Genomic DNA, 13,208 nt, shown 5'->3' with positions numbered 1-13,208 from the left:
CAGCAATTTCAGGTATAGGTACAAAACTGCTCATATCTCTTGACCCAATGGGCTCAGTACTAGGTATGCTCCCCCTCAACATGTTACTGAAAGCAAACAAAACACTCTCAGTAAAGTTTTTCACAACAGCCTTTTGTCAAATAGCAAAATACTCAAAATCTATAGGTCCAGTGATGGGGTTATTCTCACATAAGTCTTGTCACATGAACATAATAATGTGTCTTTATAAACATAATTTCAAAGAATAAACAAAAACAGGATGACACTTAACAGAAAGAAGAAATGGGAATGAGGTCAGGATTTTGAAAAGTAATAGCAGCAAAGTAACATAATCATAGAAATAAAACAAAGGAAAATATCAGAAGAGAACTAAGAAGCAAAGAGAACACATTCCTTAATATCATAAGCAATGTACTTATTTGAAAAGGGAGAGTGGATTCATGGAAGCAAGGCAAGAGGATACCTGTTTAAGAGAGGATAATCCTCAATGAACAGAAGAGAAATAACTGCCCTGTACTAAGGCAACAACTTTGCTTGAGAGGGCAGGTACATTGCAGTAAAGAGATACATAAAATATGTAACTTGCTGAAGTAAAAAATGAAGGTTGAAACTCTCAGCTGCTCTCAACAGGCCTGAGAAGCTTTGATAGGCCACTCTGTTCAACATTTTACAAGACTTTTGAGCTAAAATGACCAACAGATCCCTAATTTGCAATGATCCATCTACTTGGTTTTCATTTACTCACCTGAACAGCTGCTTCTGGGAACATCTGCCTCTGGCATCCAAGAGCCTTCCTTTCTTTCCAACTGGTAGATCACATCTGGTTTGGAAACTGCAAATCCTGTCCAATGAAAATGAAAAAGTGTGAGGGAGTCATGTCATAGTTCTACCATAGAACACATAGATGAAATGTTGCTTCCAATTCTTAGCAGAAAGGTGGGGGAATAAGGGAGATGAATGTATCTTATAACACCAAGGGCACTATGGTAGCTGATTCTGTCTGAGATTTTTGTTATTCAAACATGTGAGGCTTAACGGGCTAGGTGCAGGGAGGTGTGGGTTGGTTTTATTTTTTTGGGAGGTGTCAGTGGGAGGAGAAATTACATTTTTTTTAAAAGCACCCATAAAACTTAATAAAAGAATTCAAAACTAGTTTAAATCGTCTTTGGGGGAAAAGTAGACATGCTAGGAAGACCTGAAAAATAGTACAAAGGATATTCTACATTAGGGTAGAATGGATTACAAAGTAGGACTTGGGAAATACAATTCAGACAACTCACTCCCTGCTTAGAGAGTGGGAACACTGCATATGTTGAAACCTACATGGGGCTTAAAAACAAAATCTTAGATCTGAAGCAACAGAGAGGAGAAGATACATTCTCAAGGATAATACAAAATCAAGAAATCACTTTCCAGGCTTACAAAGCAAAGGGCTTTTTTCCTGGAAACAGGGGGCACAAGTAATCTGCCTCTTGGCTACAAAAGCATTAGGAACAGTTTACTCCTGCATGGCAAAGAACAACAGGTCATATCTTGAAAGCTGAAGTAGCAGATATCAAGACTCCAAAGGGGTAGCTGTTCTTACCCAAAGACACCAAGTTCCTATAGTTCTCCAGCATCACATCCCTGTACAACTTTTTCTGAGATGGGTTCAATTGTTCCCATTCCTCTCGAGTGAAGTCCACAGCCACATCCTTGAATGTGAATGATTCCTGAAATGCCAAAAACATTTGTGTTTACCCAGCTATAAGTCCAATTGTTATGAAGTTGAAATGTAAACTGCTTGCCAGCAAAGTAAGAGAATGTAGGGCATTAGGAGAGCAATTGGTACAGGAAATGGAGGGGACTGAGTCAACCACTGCCAGGCCTAGAGGCCTGTGGGCTACCCGAGTCTTCCCTTACCTCTATCGGAGGTCTTCGGTTGGCCAAACCGGATGAGAGAAAGGACGTTCCAGAGTTGAACAAGGGTTGAGCTTTATTTCAGGGTCTAGTTACAAGTGCAGGGGAATTCTTCCTTAGGAGGGAGCGAAGAATCTCCCAAGGAGGCAAAGATCTTACAATAAGAGATTGGAAGTAGAAGTATAAGTGGGGAGAGAGGGGGAGGGGAGAGAGGAGAGAGGAAAAGCGGAGCCTTGTTGTCCTCACACGTGGCCCCTCCGCCCAAGAGAACTTTCAGGCTTTCCTGATCCTACTTAAGCTCTCCAGCCGCATAGTTTGCATCTGAATACCGTGCTGTTAGGTGTGCCCAGATCCGGGACAATCTCGAGGGCAGGGAGAGCTCTCTCCCATCACGTTTCTCATGGGAAGAGGCGGAAGTACACGAGATAGCTCGGTTCACCTCGATTCCCAGTGTTTCCTGGGGGGGCCTCGTGAGAACTCTAAGATTTAGAAGTTCCCACCTTTACCCGCCTGAGACTGTCCACATGGAATTGAGCTTCCAACCCCAGCAAACCACACTGACTACATTCTGTGACTCAATTCTAGAGGCAGCTCACTTCTTTTTCTGTTCAATTCTGTTCAAGTCTAGTCAACTCTCTGTCTTGTGAGAAAAATTTATTCAGTTGTGGGAACTGGGAGAAAACCTTATTGCATTGTTTGAACCTAGCCCTGCATGGCTGGGAAACCAGATCACTTCCACCTGCTGTTTAGAGACCCTTCACTAAGGACCTGGGTTACGCTGACCAGAAACTCAGTAATATCCAAAAAAGACACAAGTAAGAAATTCTCACAATACTACATCTCAAGCAACCTGTATATATTCTCTGAAAACTGACTTGATGGTAAACAGTGACTAATTGTTCATGGGTTCTTTTGTTTTGATTGTATGCAAACAGTTAGGGGGAGTAGGGCACCTGTTTGTCTCAATTCAGGGAACTAAACCTGTTGATCACCACCTCTTAACATGGAAAGACCCTAATCTTTCCTCCAATGAGAAATCAGATTATCTAACATTGTATTATTTGGTCTTGTTTGTTTTTAATGTATAAAATTACATGTACCCCGATCTTCTGGATCCAGCTTTAACTTGAGGAAGGGACCTGGTACCAGTTTGTCCTGCAACTGTCATGCCTTGCTTAATATAAAACTGGTATGCCCAAAAGATTGAACCTTTGTTTCCTCCGTCATTTCATCTTTCACTTGTCATAAGGCACTGTTTCATTTGTTTACTGTATCCCAGCACAGTGTCTGGTATACACCAGGCATTTAAGCATTCCTCAACAGAAGAAGAACTGACAAATAAAACTATGTATAGAATGATTTTACATACACATACACACAAACAGAAAGAGAGATTTCTATCTAATAGTAGCAATCTTTAGGGTAGTGGAGGGAGAGAACAGAGAAAAAAAAAGAAATTTACATGATAACTTGAGTATGTGTTTGAAAAGAATAGCAAATTGTACATAATAGATTTGAAGTTTCATGTTCAATCATCTTTTTATTTTTAATCATACTTTGTTTTGGAAATGCTTGTTTATTCCATAAGTTAAAAATTAAATGAATAAAAAATTTCAGAAAAGTATTCCACTCTGATTAACTTGTAAGATCATTAAGGGTAAGAGTCATTATTGCCATCCTTTGCATCCTCCACACTTACCAGAGTACCTGGCACTTTGTAGATGTGAGAAATGAATTGAACTTATGTTTCCACAGAAAATATGTAATATCTGTAACACCAGTGATAATCATTTCATATCATTTTTGGACCTTAACAAGGGCCAGAGTCTGAAATAATCAACCAGAAGAAGAGCCTGGACCAAACTGTTTCTTTGTTTTCTAAGTAAACTCAGAAAATACCTGTTCCCATGTCAACAAGGCCAGATGGGACTGACTAAAGAGCATTCTTTATGTGATCCTTAACCTGGGACACTATCTTGAATAATGGAACTTTTTTTAAATATTTTATGGACACATACTATGTTGTGGCATGTTAATGGTAAAGAAAACACAGATATCCTGGGTTGTAATTTCCAATGATACTTTGTCAACTTTCTTATCTTATTATACTTACCACCTATTCCATTAAGATATCACATAGACTGTTTGCCTCTTTAAATAAACTTTCAGGTCGAAACTAGAAAGACTGCACATCAATTAAAGGAATTCCTTTAAAAGATTTTATATCATATCATTCTATAAAGAAAAGGAGGAATGTGGCCTCTGTGGAGTGGGGTGAATCCTGGAGTGCTGGTCAATGGGAGGCAGGTGGGAAATTCGAATTGGAAACAGGGCATAAAAAAGCTTGCACTGGTCTAAACAAATGTAGCAGTCCATGAGAAACTACCCATTCATTGAGTGGAAGAAACATAAAGATAAACAGCAGCTTTCCTGATTTCACAACAAGTATTGTTCTTTGTTTACAGTGAGCATGTTTCTCACATAGGTGCTTAATAAAAGTTTCCTGTTGTAAAGGGTTCCAAAGACACTAATTTTAAATGTATAGGGTTTTTTGGTGAGTGGTTTTGTTTTTTTTTTTTTTATACAATGGGCACCATGGCTCCTACTTCTGCCCTCTGAGCTGAAGCAGCAATATGGGTAATTCCTTTTCCACTTCCTGAAATAAACGAAAATGAAATAGTTGAAGACAGCTGTCCTGTGGTCCTAAGTCTTCTCTTCCAATCTACACAAGCCCAGTCCCCTTCACCCATCAGCCTGATCTCATCACAACTAAGGCATTCAGTCACCTTCCTCTTTTCATCCAATTGCTGCACTTCTTAAATGTGCTCCTCTGAAATGAACATGATTGTGTTCAATGCTCCTGCAACGACAAGAGCAAAGGTGAGCATGGGGGACTACAATCTCCTGTATGTAACAGCATGTGAATAATTTTTACTGCTGAAAATTGTGTTAAAACGACTACAGGTTTCCAATTCATATTTTTACACCTGAAAGACACTTCAGAGTCCAATTTTTTGATTTTACACCTTAGAAAAGGGAGGCCCAGAGAGAGAAAGTGACTTGCTTAAGGTCAAAAGGGGAGTAAATGGTACATGTGCCCTGTGACACCAGATCCTTCTGGATTAAAAACCAGGGCTATTCTCACTGTAGCATGTTGTCATTCCCTTTCTGTATAACAAGACCAAGGCCACAACTGAGCTGTTGCACAAAAACATTCATAAGAGCACTTTCTGGGACAGCACAGAACTGGAAACAATCTGAATTCTCACCAGTAAAAGACAGCCAGAAAAAAACAGCATATGTATCGCAGTCATTTGTGCACTTAAAAATGACACACATGAGGAATTCTGAGAAGTATTGGACAGTATATATTCACTAACATGGTGTAAAATAAGCAGAATAAACACAACAAAACACAAAACATTACAAAAATATAATTTTTCTAAAAAGCAACAAAGATGCTGAACTACAAGTAAGAAACATGGTAAAACAGTAAGGACAAGAAAACAAAAATATGAACATATTGTTTACCAGACTTATAGATAGGTGAACAATTTATGAATAAATAAGAGATAGTAATGTCAGTTAAAAATGGATAATTTTGATTACATTAAATAAAAAGGTTTTGCAAAAAGAAAACAAATATAATCAAGATTAGATGGAAAGAAGAAAATTGCGTGAAAATTTTTACAGACAATTTCTTAGATAAAGGTCTCATGTCTACAATATATGAAGAAATTTGTCAAAGCTATAAGAATATAAATCATTACCCAACTGATAGTCAAAGGATATAAATAGGCAGCTATCTAGGGAAGAAATCAAAACAATTTATAGTCACATAAAAAATGCTCTAAGTCATGACTGATTAGAGAAATGTCAATTAAAACAACCTTGAGAGATCATTTGCATTTCTAGATTGGCTAAATGTAGAGAACCTTGAGGGGTTTGAAAGAGCCCCTTATCAAGAGTTCCCCTCCTCCAAGGGAGAGTAGCTTACTTGAGAAGTTCAGTGATATATTCTTCTCAGGTGCAAGTCCTTGAATTCGGGTGTTGAAGTTCCAGGAATCAGGGCCCCAGCTATACACGATAACATTCCGATAAAGAGGCCTTGAGGTCTCCCTTTCTCCTTATCACAATCTGTTCTGTTTCATGCCTCAATTGCTACCCCTATGGTTTTTTACTATTTAAGCACCCTGACCCCCTAATTTATTGGCTCAGTATATCTAGAATAAACTCAGCTTGTTCAGACTGCTGTGTCCCGCCAGTCTTTTCATCCTCGCTCTGTGAGCCCCATAACTGCCCCGGACCTGCTGGACTGTGCTGGCCACAGTAGCTAAAACCACAGAAGGGGAAAGTGACAAATATGGCAAAGGATGGGAAAAAACCGGAACACTATTTCATTGTTGGTGTAATCATAAAATAATCCAACCATTGTGCTGAGCAATCTGGGCTTTTGCCCCTTAGGCCCAGCAATACCACTCCATGGTCAATCTCCAGAGATGGTTAGGGATAAAGGAAAAGAACCCATATGTTGCAAAATGTTTACAGGAACTCTCCTTCTGGTGGTGCAGAACTGGAAATTGCAGGGATGCCCATCAATGAAGGAAAGGCTGAACAAGTTGTGGTACATGACTGTAATGGAATACTACTGTGCCACAAGAAATAAGTGAGGAGAAGATTCTGGGAAGATGGTGGAGTAGGTCAGAAAATTACAAGCTCTCAAGGTTTTCCCCCATAAAAAGTTACAACAGCACCTAAGGGGGAACAAAGTGTGGGTGGAGATAAACAAGAATAGGGGCACAACCTGGGTCTTCCTGGGACAATTTTGAGGTTTCATCCCCAGGAAGAGTAAACACCTCTAGGCTAGGTTCCTTTCAAACAATCAGCCCTGGGGTTAGCTGGTTTGAGGGGCTGCCTCTGCCCCAGCCACAGGAACTTTTACCCCTGGGATAGTGAGGGGAGTTGGGTGTTTGAGCCTGGGAAGATTGAACAAACCTCTGCTGATAAGGAATGCCAGACCCAGCTGTGCTGCAAGAGTGGCAGGGGTGGGAAGGATCCAGCTTGTTTTAGTCCACAAATTAAAGATGAAATAAAAAACATTATCACTTCTGAGAGCAGGGAAAATAGACACCACTCAGGTAAAGTCACTATCATTGGGACTTTTGTGCAAGTACTTCTTTGGTAAAAAGGAGCATCAAATTTGGAGCAGGAAGGAAAAATGAAGTCTTTTTCCAGAAAATGACTGAGGTGAAAAAGCACCAGACCTTACAGAAAGAACAAAAGAAACCCTTCTAATTGCTCTCTACCCACTCATTCCATACATTGATGATGCAGTCTCTGTCCCAATGCCCTTTGTACCCTTTAAATGTTTCAGTGAAGCCTGCTCTCCAGCCACAAGAGGTCCTCAAACATAGCTGTTTGCCAGTATAGCAGTAGCCTGACATCATGTCTCCTCTGGGTTAGCCACATGCTAAAAAAGCCAGGTAACTCAGGGGCTGTGGCCTTCCTTGGAGAAAGAGCCATAACTGCTTCAATTACTGTGTACATTCAGTCACCCTTCACAGGCTTTCTTTAAAAGATGGGCTTTAAAAAAAGGCCCTTCTGTGGCCAGTAATTGTGTTAGGCAACAAACATTTGGAAACTTTCACAAAGGTAAAGAAGACACTGATTCTTCATACTCTAGGCTGGTGACTTTACGCCCTGGTGAACTAGTGATTTAACCCCTTCCATCCAGATTGGACGAAAGAAGAATTTAAAAAGTCTTCAAGAGTTTAGAAGAATGAGCTGAATCTAACAAGAAGGGACCTAGGAAGGATCAATGCAAGCTATATATCTGGCCTAACTGAGACACTAATGCAAGTCTAAATTCAGGACTTTGGAGGACAAGTTCCTTTCCTCTTCATATGTGAATAGCACATTGCTATTAAAAGCAGATGAATGGCATTGTTTGGAGATCCAATGAGCATGAAATCTTTGTGACAGTTGTGATTACAATTCTGTCCAGAGAGTCTCAAAACAATCTACCACATGACAATAACAAAATGACAAAAACGTCTCACTATTTTAACTACACAGGTGCCCTGATTTACCAAACCAAATACACAAAATGCTCATTTAAACCTAAAAAGACTCAACTAATCAAGAAGGGAATGATTACTGGCATTAACAACATGATTCATCTATCAAATGAATGCATAAAAGGAGGTTTTGCTTTATGAAAGAATATACAACAGGTCCTATAAACTTCTCTGATGTACTGAAAAATATGATTTGATTAACACGACTTTTGATGGACCTGCCAATTGCATTAAACAAGGTAAACCAAAATAACTCCTCTTTAGTTTTCTCCCCCTTATGAAAGCTCCTACTAGGGTGGAGGGTCCCAAAGCAAGAAATTACCTTGTGATTTGAAGCAGCCAGGATTTTATTTTATTTTATCTTTGTTTTACATTTACCTTCAAAAGTTTAGGATACTTATTTATAATTAGAAATGAGCAGAAAACACACACCAAGTGACTTATTCAACGTAATCTGTTGTTGACAATAGTTTCTTTAAAAAAAAAAAAATCAAGGCTATCTAACGGGAGTCAAAGGAGTCATACAGTCTTTTTGTTTTAATTGTGGCAGCTAGAAGAATCAGGTTTTCCATAAAATATATACGGAGGCCTATGAAATTTAGTTTTATCAAAAGGGGTGGTGGTAGTAGCTGTGGAGACTGGGGGAAGGAAGCACATATAGCAATAAAAAGAAGTAAAAACCAAGATATTTTGGGGTTCAAAAATTCATTTGCTGTAAGCTTAAATAGAATCCATGTTTATTAAAGGTGCCTGTCAGCAGACTAAGCTCTTTGTTTAGCATATGTTGGGGGCAGGAGGACCCTGAATTATTTAACACTATCCAAGGAATGGCATCTTGATGTTATAGTCCACAGGAGACAGTGCATGGGGCAGTCATATCGGCAGTGGACACCAGCAACTGTCTTAAGAAAAAGGCCACAGTATTCAGAGGGACAGGGAAGGAGACCACAGAATTATACTAACATACATAACCTTTCCTTGCTTGAGAAGATTAGTTCCAAAGGGCAGGGAAATAGCCTAGGATAATACAACATCTGTTCCTTTAGGATGCTTTTAAATACACCAACGCTGGGAAAACTTTCTAGATGATCTGCATAGCTTCTGGAGAATTGTCTAGACTATTCCTATCAAAAGAGGATTCCACAACACTGAAATCTCTCATAATGAAGTTGAAGCCCACTGATTTATATTGTAGGATCACAGATTTAGAACGATCTGAGATCTCAGAGGTCAGCTATTACAACCTCCTAATTTTCCTGAAAAACTGAGCTCAGGGAGGGTGAACAATTTCCCCAGTTTCACAATAGGAATAATTGTCAGAGTCCAGACTCAAACTCACATCCTTTGAACACAAAACATGCAGTTTCTACCATTCCACACTGCTTCAAGAGCAGAGAATTAGACTGAAAAGGAGGATTTCCTTTGGGTAAAAACTTGACTGTATGCATATATCTATGTATGTGTAAATATACATTAATCTCTAGGAAGGCAGCTAGACCCCTCAGTGCATAGAGTGCTGTGCCTGGAGTCAGAAAGACTCATCTTCCTGGGTTCAAATCTGGCCACAGACACTTAAAAGTTACGTGGCCTTAGGCAAATTACTTCACCCTGTTTGCCTCAGTTTCCTCATCTGCAAAATGAGTTGAAGAAGGAAATGGTGAAGTTCTCCATTATCTCTGCCAAGAAAACCCCAATGGGTTCAAGAAGAATCAGACATGACTGAAAATGACAGAACAACACACTTAAGTGTACACATGTAGCTTTCTAAATTTGTAGAGAACACACATAACTATGTCTAGGTTTATATATTTCATGTTTGATTCCAGGGCTTCATCTACCAAGTGGAGAAAGCTAACAATAGTTTAGAATACAAGTTCATTTTCAAACAAGGAAAGATTTCAACAAAATAGCAAAAAAAAAAAAAAGTCACCGGGGTTGGGAAGTGGGTAAAAGAAACTTAGAGAGATGTGGAAACGTCTGATGAACTCAGGTGTAGAGGAGAGACATGAAGTGCATCAGATCAGATCAATGATGTTGATGATGATGCAGGTGATGATATCTGAGTCTATATTTAAACCCTATTACCATTATGTAAGGGCAGTGTCAGTTCAGGGAAGGCTAGTACCTCTGGTGTGAGGGCCCATGAGCCTTTTTCAGGGCTGTTTGCACTGGTCCACCTAACTCTCCCCTGTGGCCACAAGGTCTACACCCCAATAAAACCTTTGAGCAGACTGGCTAAAGCAGGTTGAGAATAGCCAAGGGGTCTAAAACGTGTTGGTGACTGAGAGAAGTGGGAGGTGGACCCCTAAGGATGTGGAGACTTCCCTGGTGGAATGGGTGGATGGGAACAATTTCTTCCAAAGGTCAGAAGGCAGGTGAAACAGGGGCTGGTGGAGTGCTTAGAGCCTGGTTAGACAGTGAAGACAGCAAGGCAATCCATGGCAACTTGAGTCATCATCAGTCCTTTTGACTCTTGTATTGCCACTGGACTGTGATGACTCTGGAAGAGAGACTGACATCCTCCTCTACCTCACTTAAATTCAACTTATACAGAAATCTAAAGACATGACCCAGACCACTTTACCATTTTAATGGATCTCAAAATCCTGTGGCACAAGGCAAATGTTGAAGCAGCAAATGCAGATACACCAAGAGCTACAGTCACAACCCTGCAAACAGCCAGCTCACACCACAGGGTCATCTTCTTACTGGAAGCAGCAGTGGGGTTTGCCAGCCCCAAGGGTGTCTCAGTAGCCTTTTAGGGATCACAAAGCTCACTTCCTGGTGACAAGCATTCAAATTCGACTATAGACTAGAGCACAACTATGGTGGTCTGCCCACATTGTTCCAATGCCAAAACTATGCTTTCCAAAAGCACTATTTATGGATAACTCACATAGGGAAGCCCTAACATGGTGGTCAGAAGAAGTGATACAAGGACACTGTCAGGATCTCTCTAAAGAACTTTGGAATTCACTGGGTCTCCTGGGAGACACCTGCCCAAGACCACCAACATGGCCTGCCCTCATCAAGGAAAGCACTGTGCTCTATGAGAAAACCAGAATGGAAGTAGCTCAAAAGAAAGACATGTGCTAACTGAGAGAATCCATTCCAAATGTTCACATGGACGATTTGTGCCACACTTGTGGGCGAGCATTCCCAGCTCACACTCATGTGATCAGCCAGTCAGACACACTGCACCTGGACTCTAACACAGCCATGTCATTTTGGTCCCCATGGAGAATGATGGACAACAGCCAACTGCTACTACATTGGAAGAATGTGCCAGAACCAAATTCACTAGCCTAGGCTTTACAGAATGGACCCTCTTTTGCACACTTGGTAAATGGCCCCTTCTGCAGTCCTGCAGCACCTCACCCCATTCAACAAGACCTTTCAGGGACACATGACAGTGGCTAAGCAATGAAGCACATTAGACACTCCTCTCACAACAGCTGGATCCTGTCTGTCTCCTTTTCCTGAATCCACCTCCTGCTGACAACTTCTGGGGCTCTCCTTCCTAGGTCCAAGTTCATCATTCTTCAAGGAGAAAACAAAACCTAAGGGAGATTTCAGTTGTAGAGCTTCCTCCCACATGTCCCTCCCTATCACCAGCATCCCATCCACCCTGAAACATGGTCTTCACTCTTCTCATCTTGCCTCCAAGTCAGGCTTTGAAAAGCTCTTTGGAACATTGATCTCCACAATCATTTCTCAGGCTTATTGTCTCTCCACGAATCTTTCTTCACACTGATGTCTTCTTTTATTCGTCCTTAATTAGTTGTAATTTTAAAAAAGGACAAAGAAAATACAAGGCTCTCCTGCACGTGGGGAGAGGACAAACGGGGGTCTCAGGGGTCATTTAGCTCTCAATCTGATTCCCTCGTGGCCACAATTTCTAGGGTTACAGCACACGACGCAGAACCGTACCCCGGGGTCTCTCTGCTCTCACTGGGTGTCAGGAGAGCAGCGGGAGGCACTCACCTGTCCAGGCCTGGCTGTCAGCACAGGGGCCATCCCTCTTCCTGCAGGCTCCCCCCCACTGGGCACAGGACACGCGGGGCAGGGCTGGGGAGGGAAGGAGAACAGTGAGAAGCACGGGCCACGCTGGGGGTCTGCCCGGCTCGGGGACCAGGAATCGCCACTTCTACCCTTGGGTGGGGGGGTATCAGAGAGGGAGGGGGTGCAGGGGGGCGGGGCAATGTCGCTTTAGAACCAAACCTGGAGGGCTTGGGACCCTCTCAGCAGGGGGCCACACGGACCCCCGGGGACATCCGGGAAGGCTTCCCGCAGGAGGGTGCACCGGAGGATGCCGGGGGGAGATGAGGTCACAGGGAGGGCCGGAATGAGGAACACACGGGCCCACGTGGGGAGCACTTGTCCTCGGACCCGGGCACCGCGGGAGGACCGCGGCCGGAAGGGGCAGGACCGCACCCGGTCATGGGACGCGGGCGTCACCGAGGGAGGATTAGAACCCGCCCCCCACTAGGGCCGCCCCCGAGGCCCTCCAAGCCCTCCGGGGCTTCCTACCTCTCAGGAGGACGCCCCTCCCCTTCTCGTGACGTCCCACCCTGTCCCCGGGGCCCCGACCCCGCCGCACCCCCGCAGCCGGCCTCCGCCTGGGTCTGGGCCCGCTCTCCGCTGCCCCTCAGCCCCGCACACCTCAGCTCAAGTCCGAGAAGGGGAAGGAAGAACCGGGAGGAAACTAGGGGGAAGTGACGTCAAAGGCGGAAGTCCCCTCCTCCGTCCTTGGGCGCGGAACATGGCCCTGAGGTGCTGCGCATGCCTGGAGCCCGGCCCTTCCTCCTGCCTGAAAGGCGGCCCCGCCCCTCCCGGCCCCGCCCCCTCCCCTTTCCTAGTCCAGGCCAGAGGAAATATACAGTCGGCATTTACCTGGAGCTCCCCGCGTCCCGGGCCCTGTTAAGTCCTTTGCGAGGACTTTCTCTTCGGGACCTCACCACAACCCTGGGCTGCTGATGCTTTCATACACGCCTCTTATATGTGTGGAAACTGGGGTGAAGGGACTGGCCCATTTATTCTGCCCCAGTCAAGGCACAATACACATTTTCCTGGAGTGGCCCTAGCTTGTGTAGGTTTTGCAATCAAAACTCATCTAGTCCACACACTTGCATGTTTAGAAAAGGAGTAAAGAGTAGATTGGTTACAATTCCGTGGCCACTTGCAGAACAAGACCATCTCCCCTTCATCAGTGCTACGCCCCCACCATGATGA

General features: G+C 43.0%; 1 protein-coding gene across 1 annotated transcript in view; it reads right to left on the bottom strand.

Moving 5' to 3' along the window:
- Positions 1-12,786, bottom strand: part of LOC140522210 (uncharacterized) — a 42,484-nt gene extending 29,698 nt beyond the window's left edge. The window contains 4 exon segments of the mRNA XM_072637388.1: positions 746-841; positions 1,586-1,712; positions 11,961-12,044; positions 12,577-12,786. Coding sequence (XP_072493489.1) covers positions 746-841; positions 1,586-1,712; positions 11,961-11,993 — 256 coding nt within the window. The 5' untranslated portion in view covers positions 11,994-12,044; positions 12,577-12,786.
- Between the last annotated feature and the right edge of the window lie 422 nt (positions 12,787-13,208).

This window comes from Notamacropus eugenii, chromosome 1 (assembly GCF_028372415.1).
Source record: "Notamacropus eugenii isolate mMacEug1 chromosome 1, mMacEug1.pri_v2, whole genome shotgun sequence".
NCBI classification, from domain to species: Eukaryota; Metazoa; Chordata; class Mammalia; order Diprotodontia; family Macropodidae; genus Notamacropus; species Notamacropus eugenii.
The sequence above is the reverse complement of the archived record's forward strand: the minus strand, read 5'-3'. Positions and strand labels throughout refer to the sequence as shown.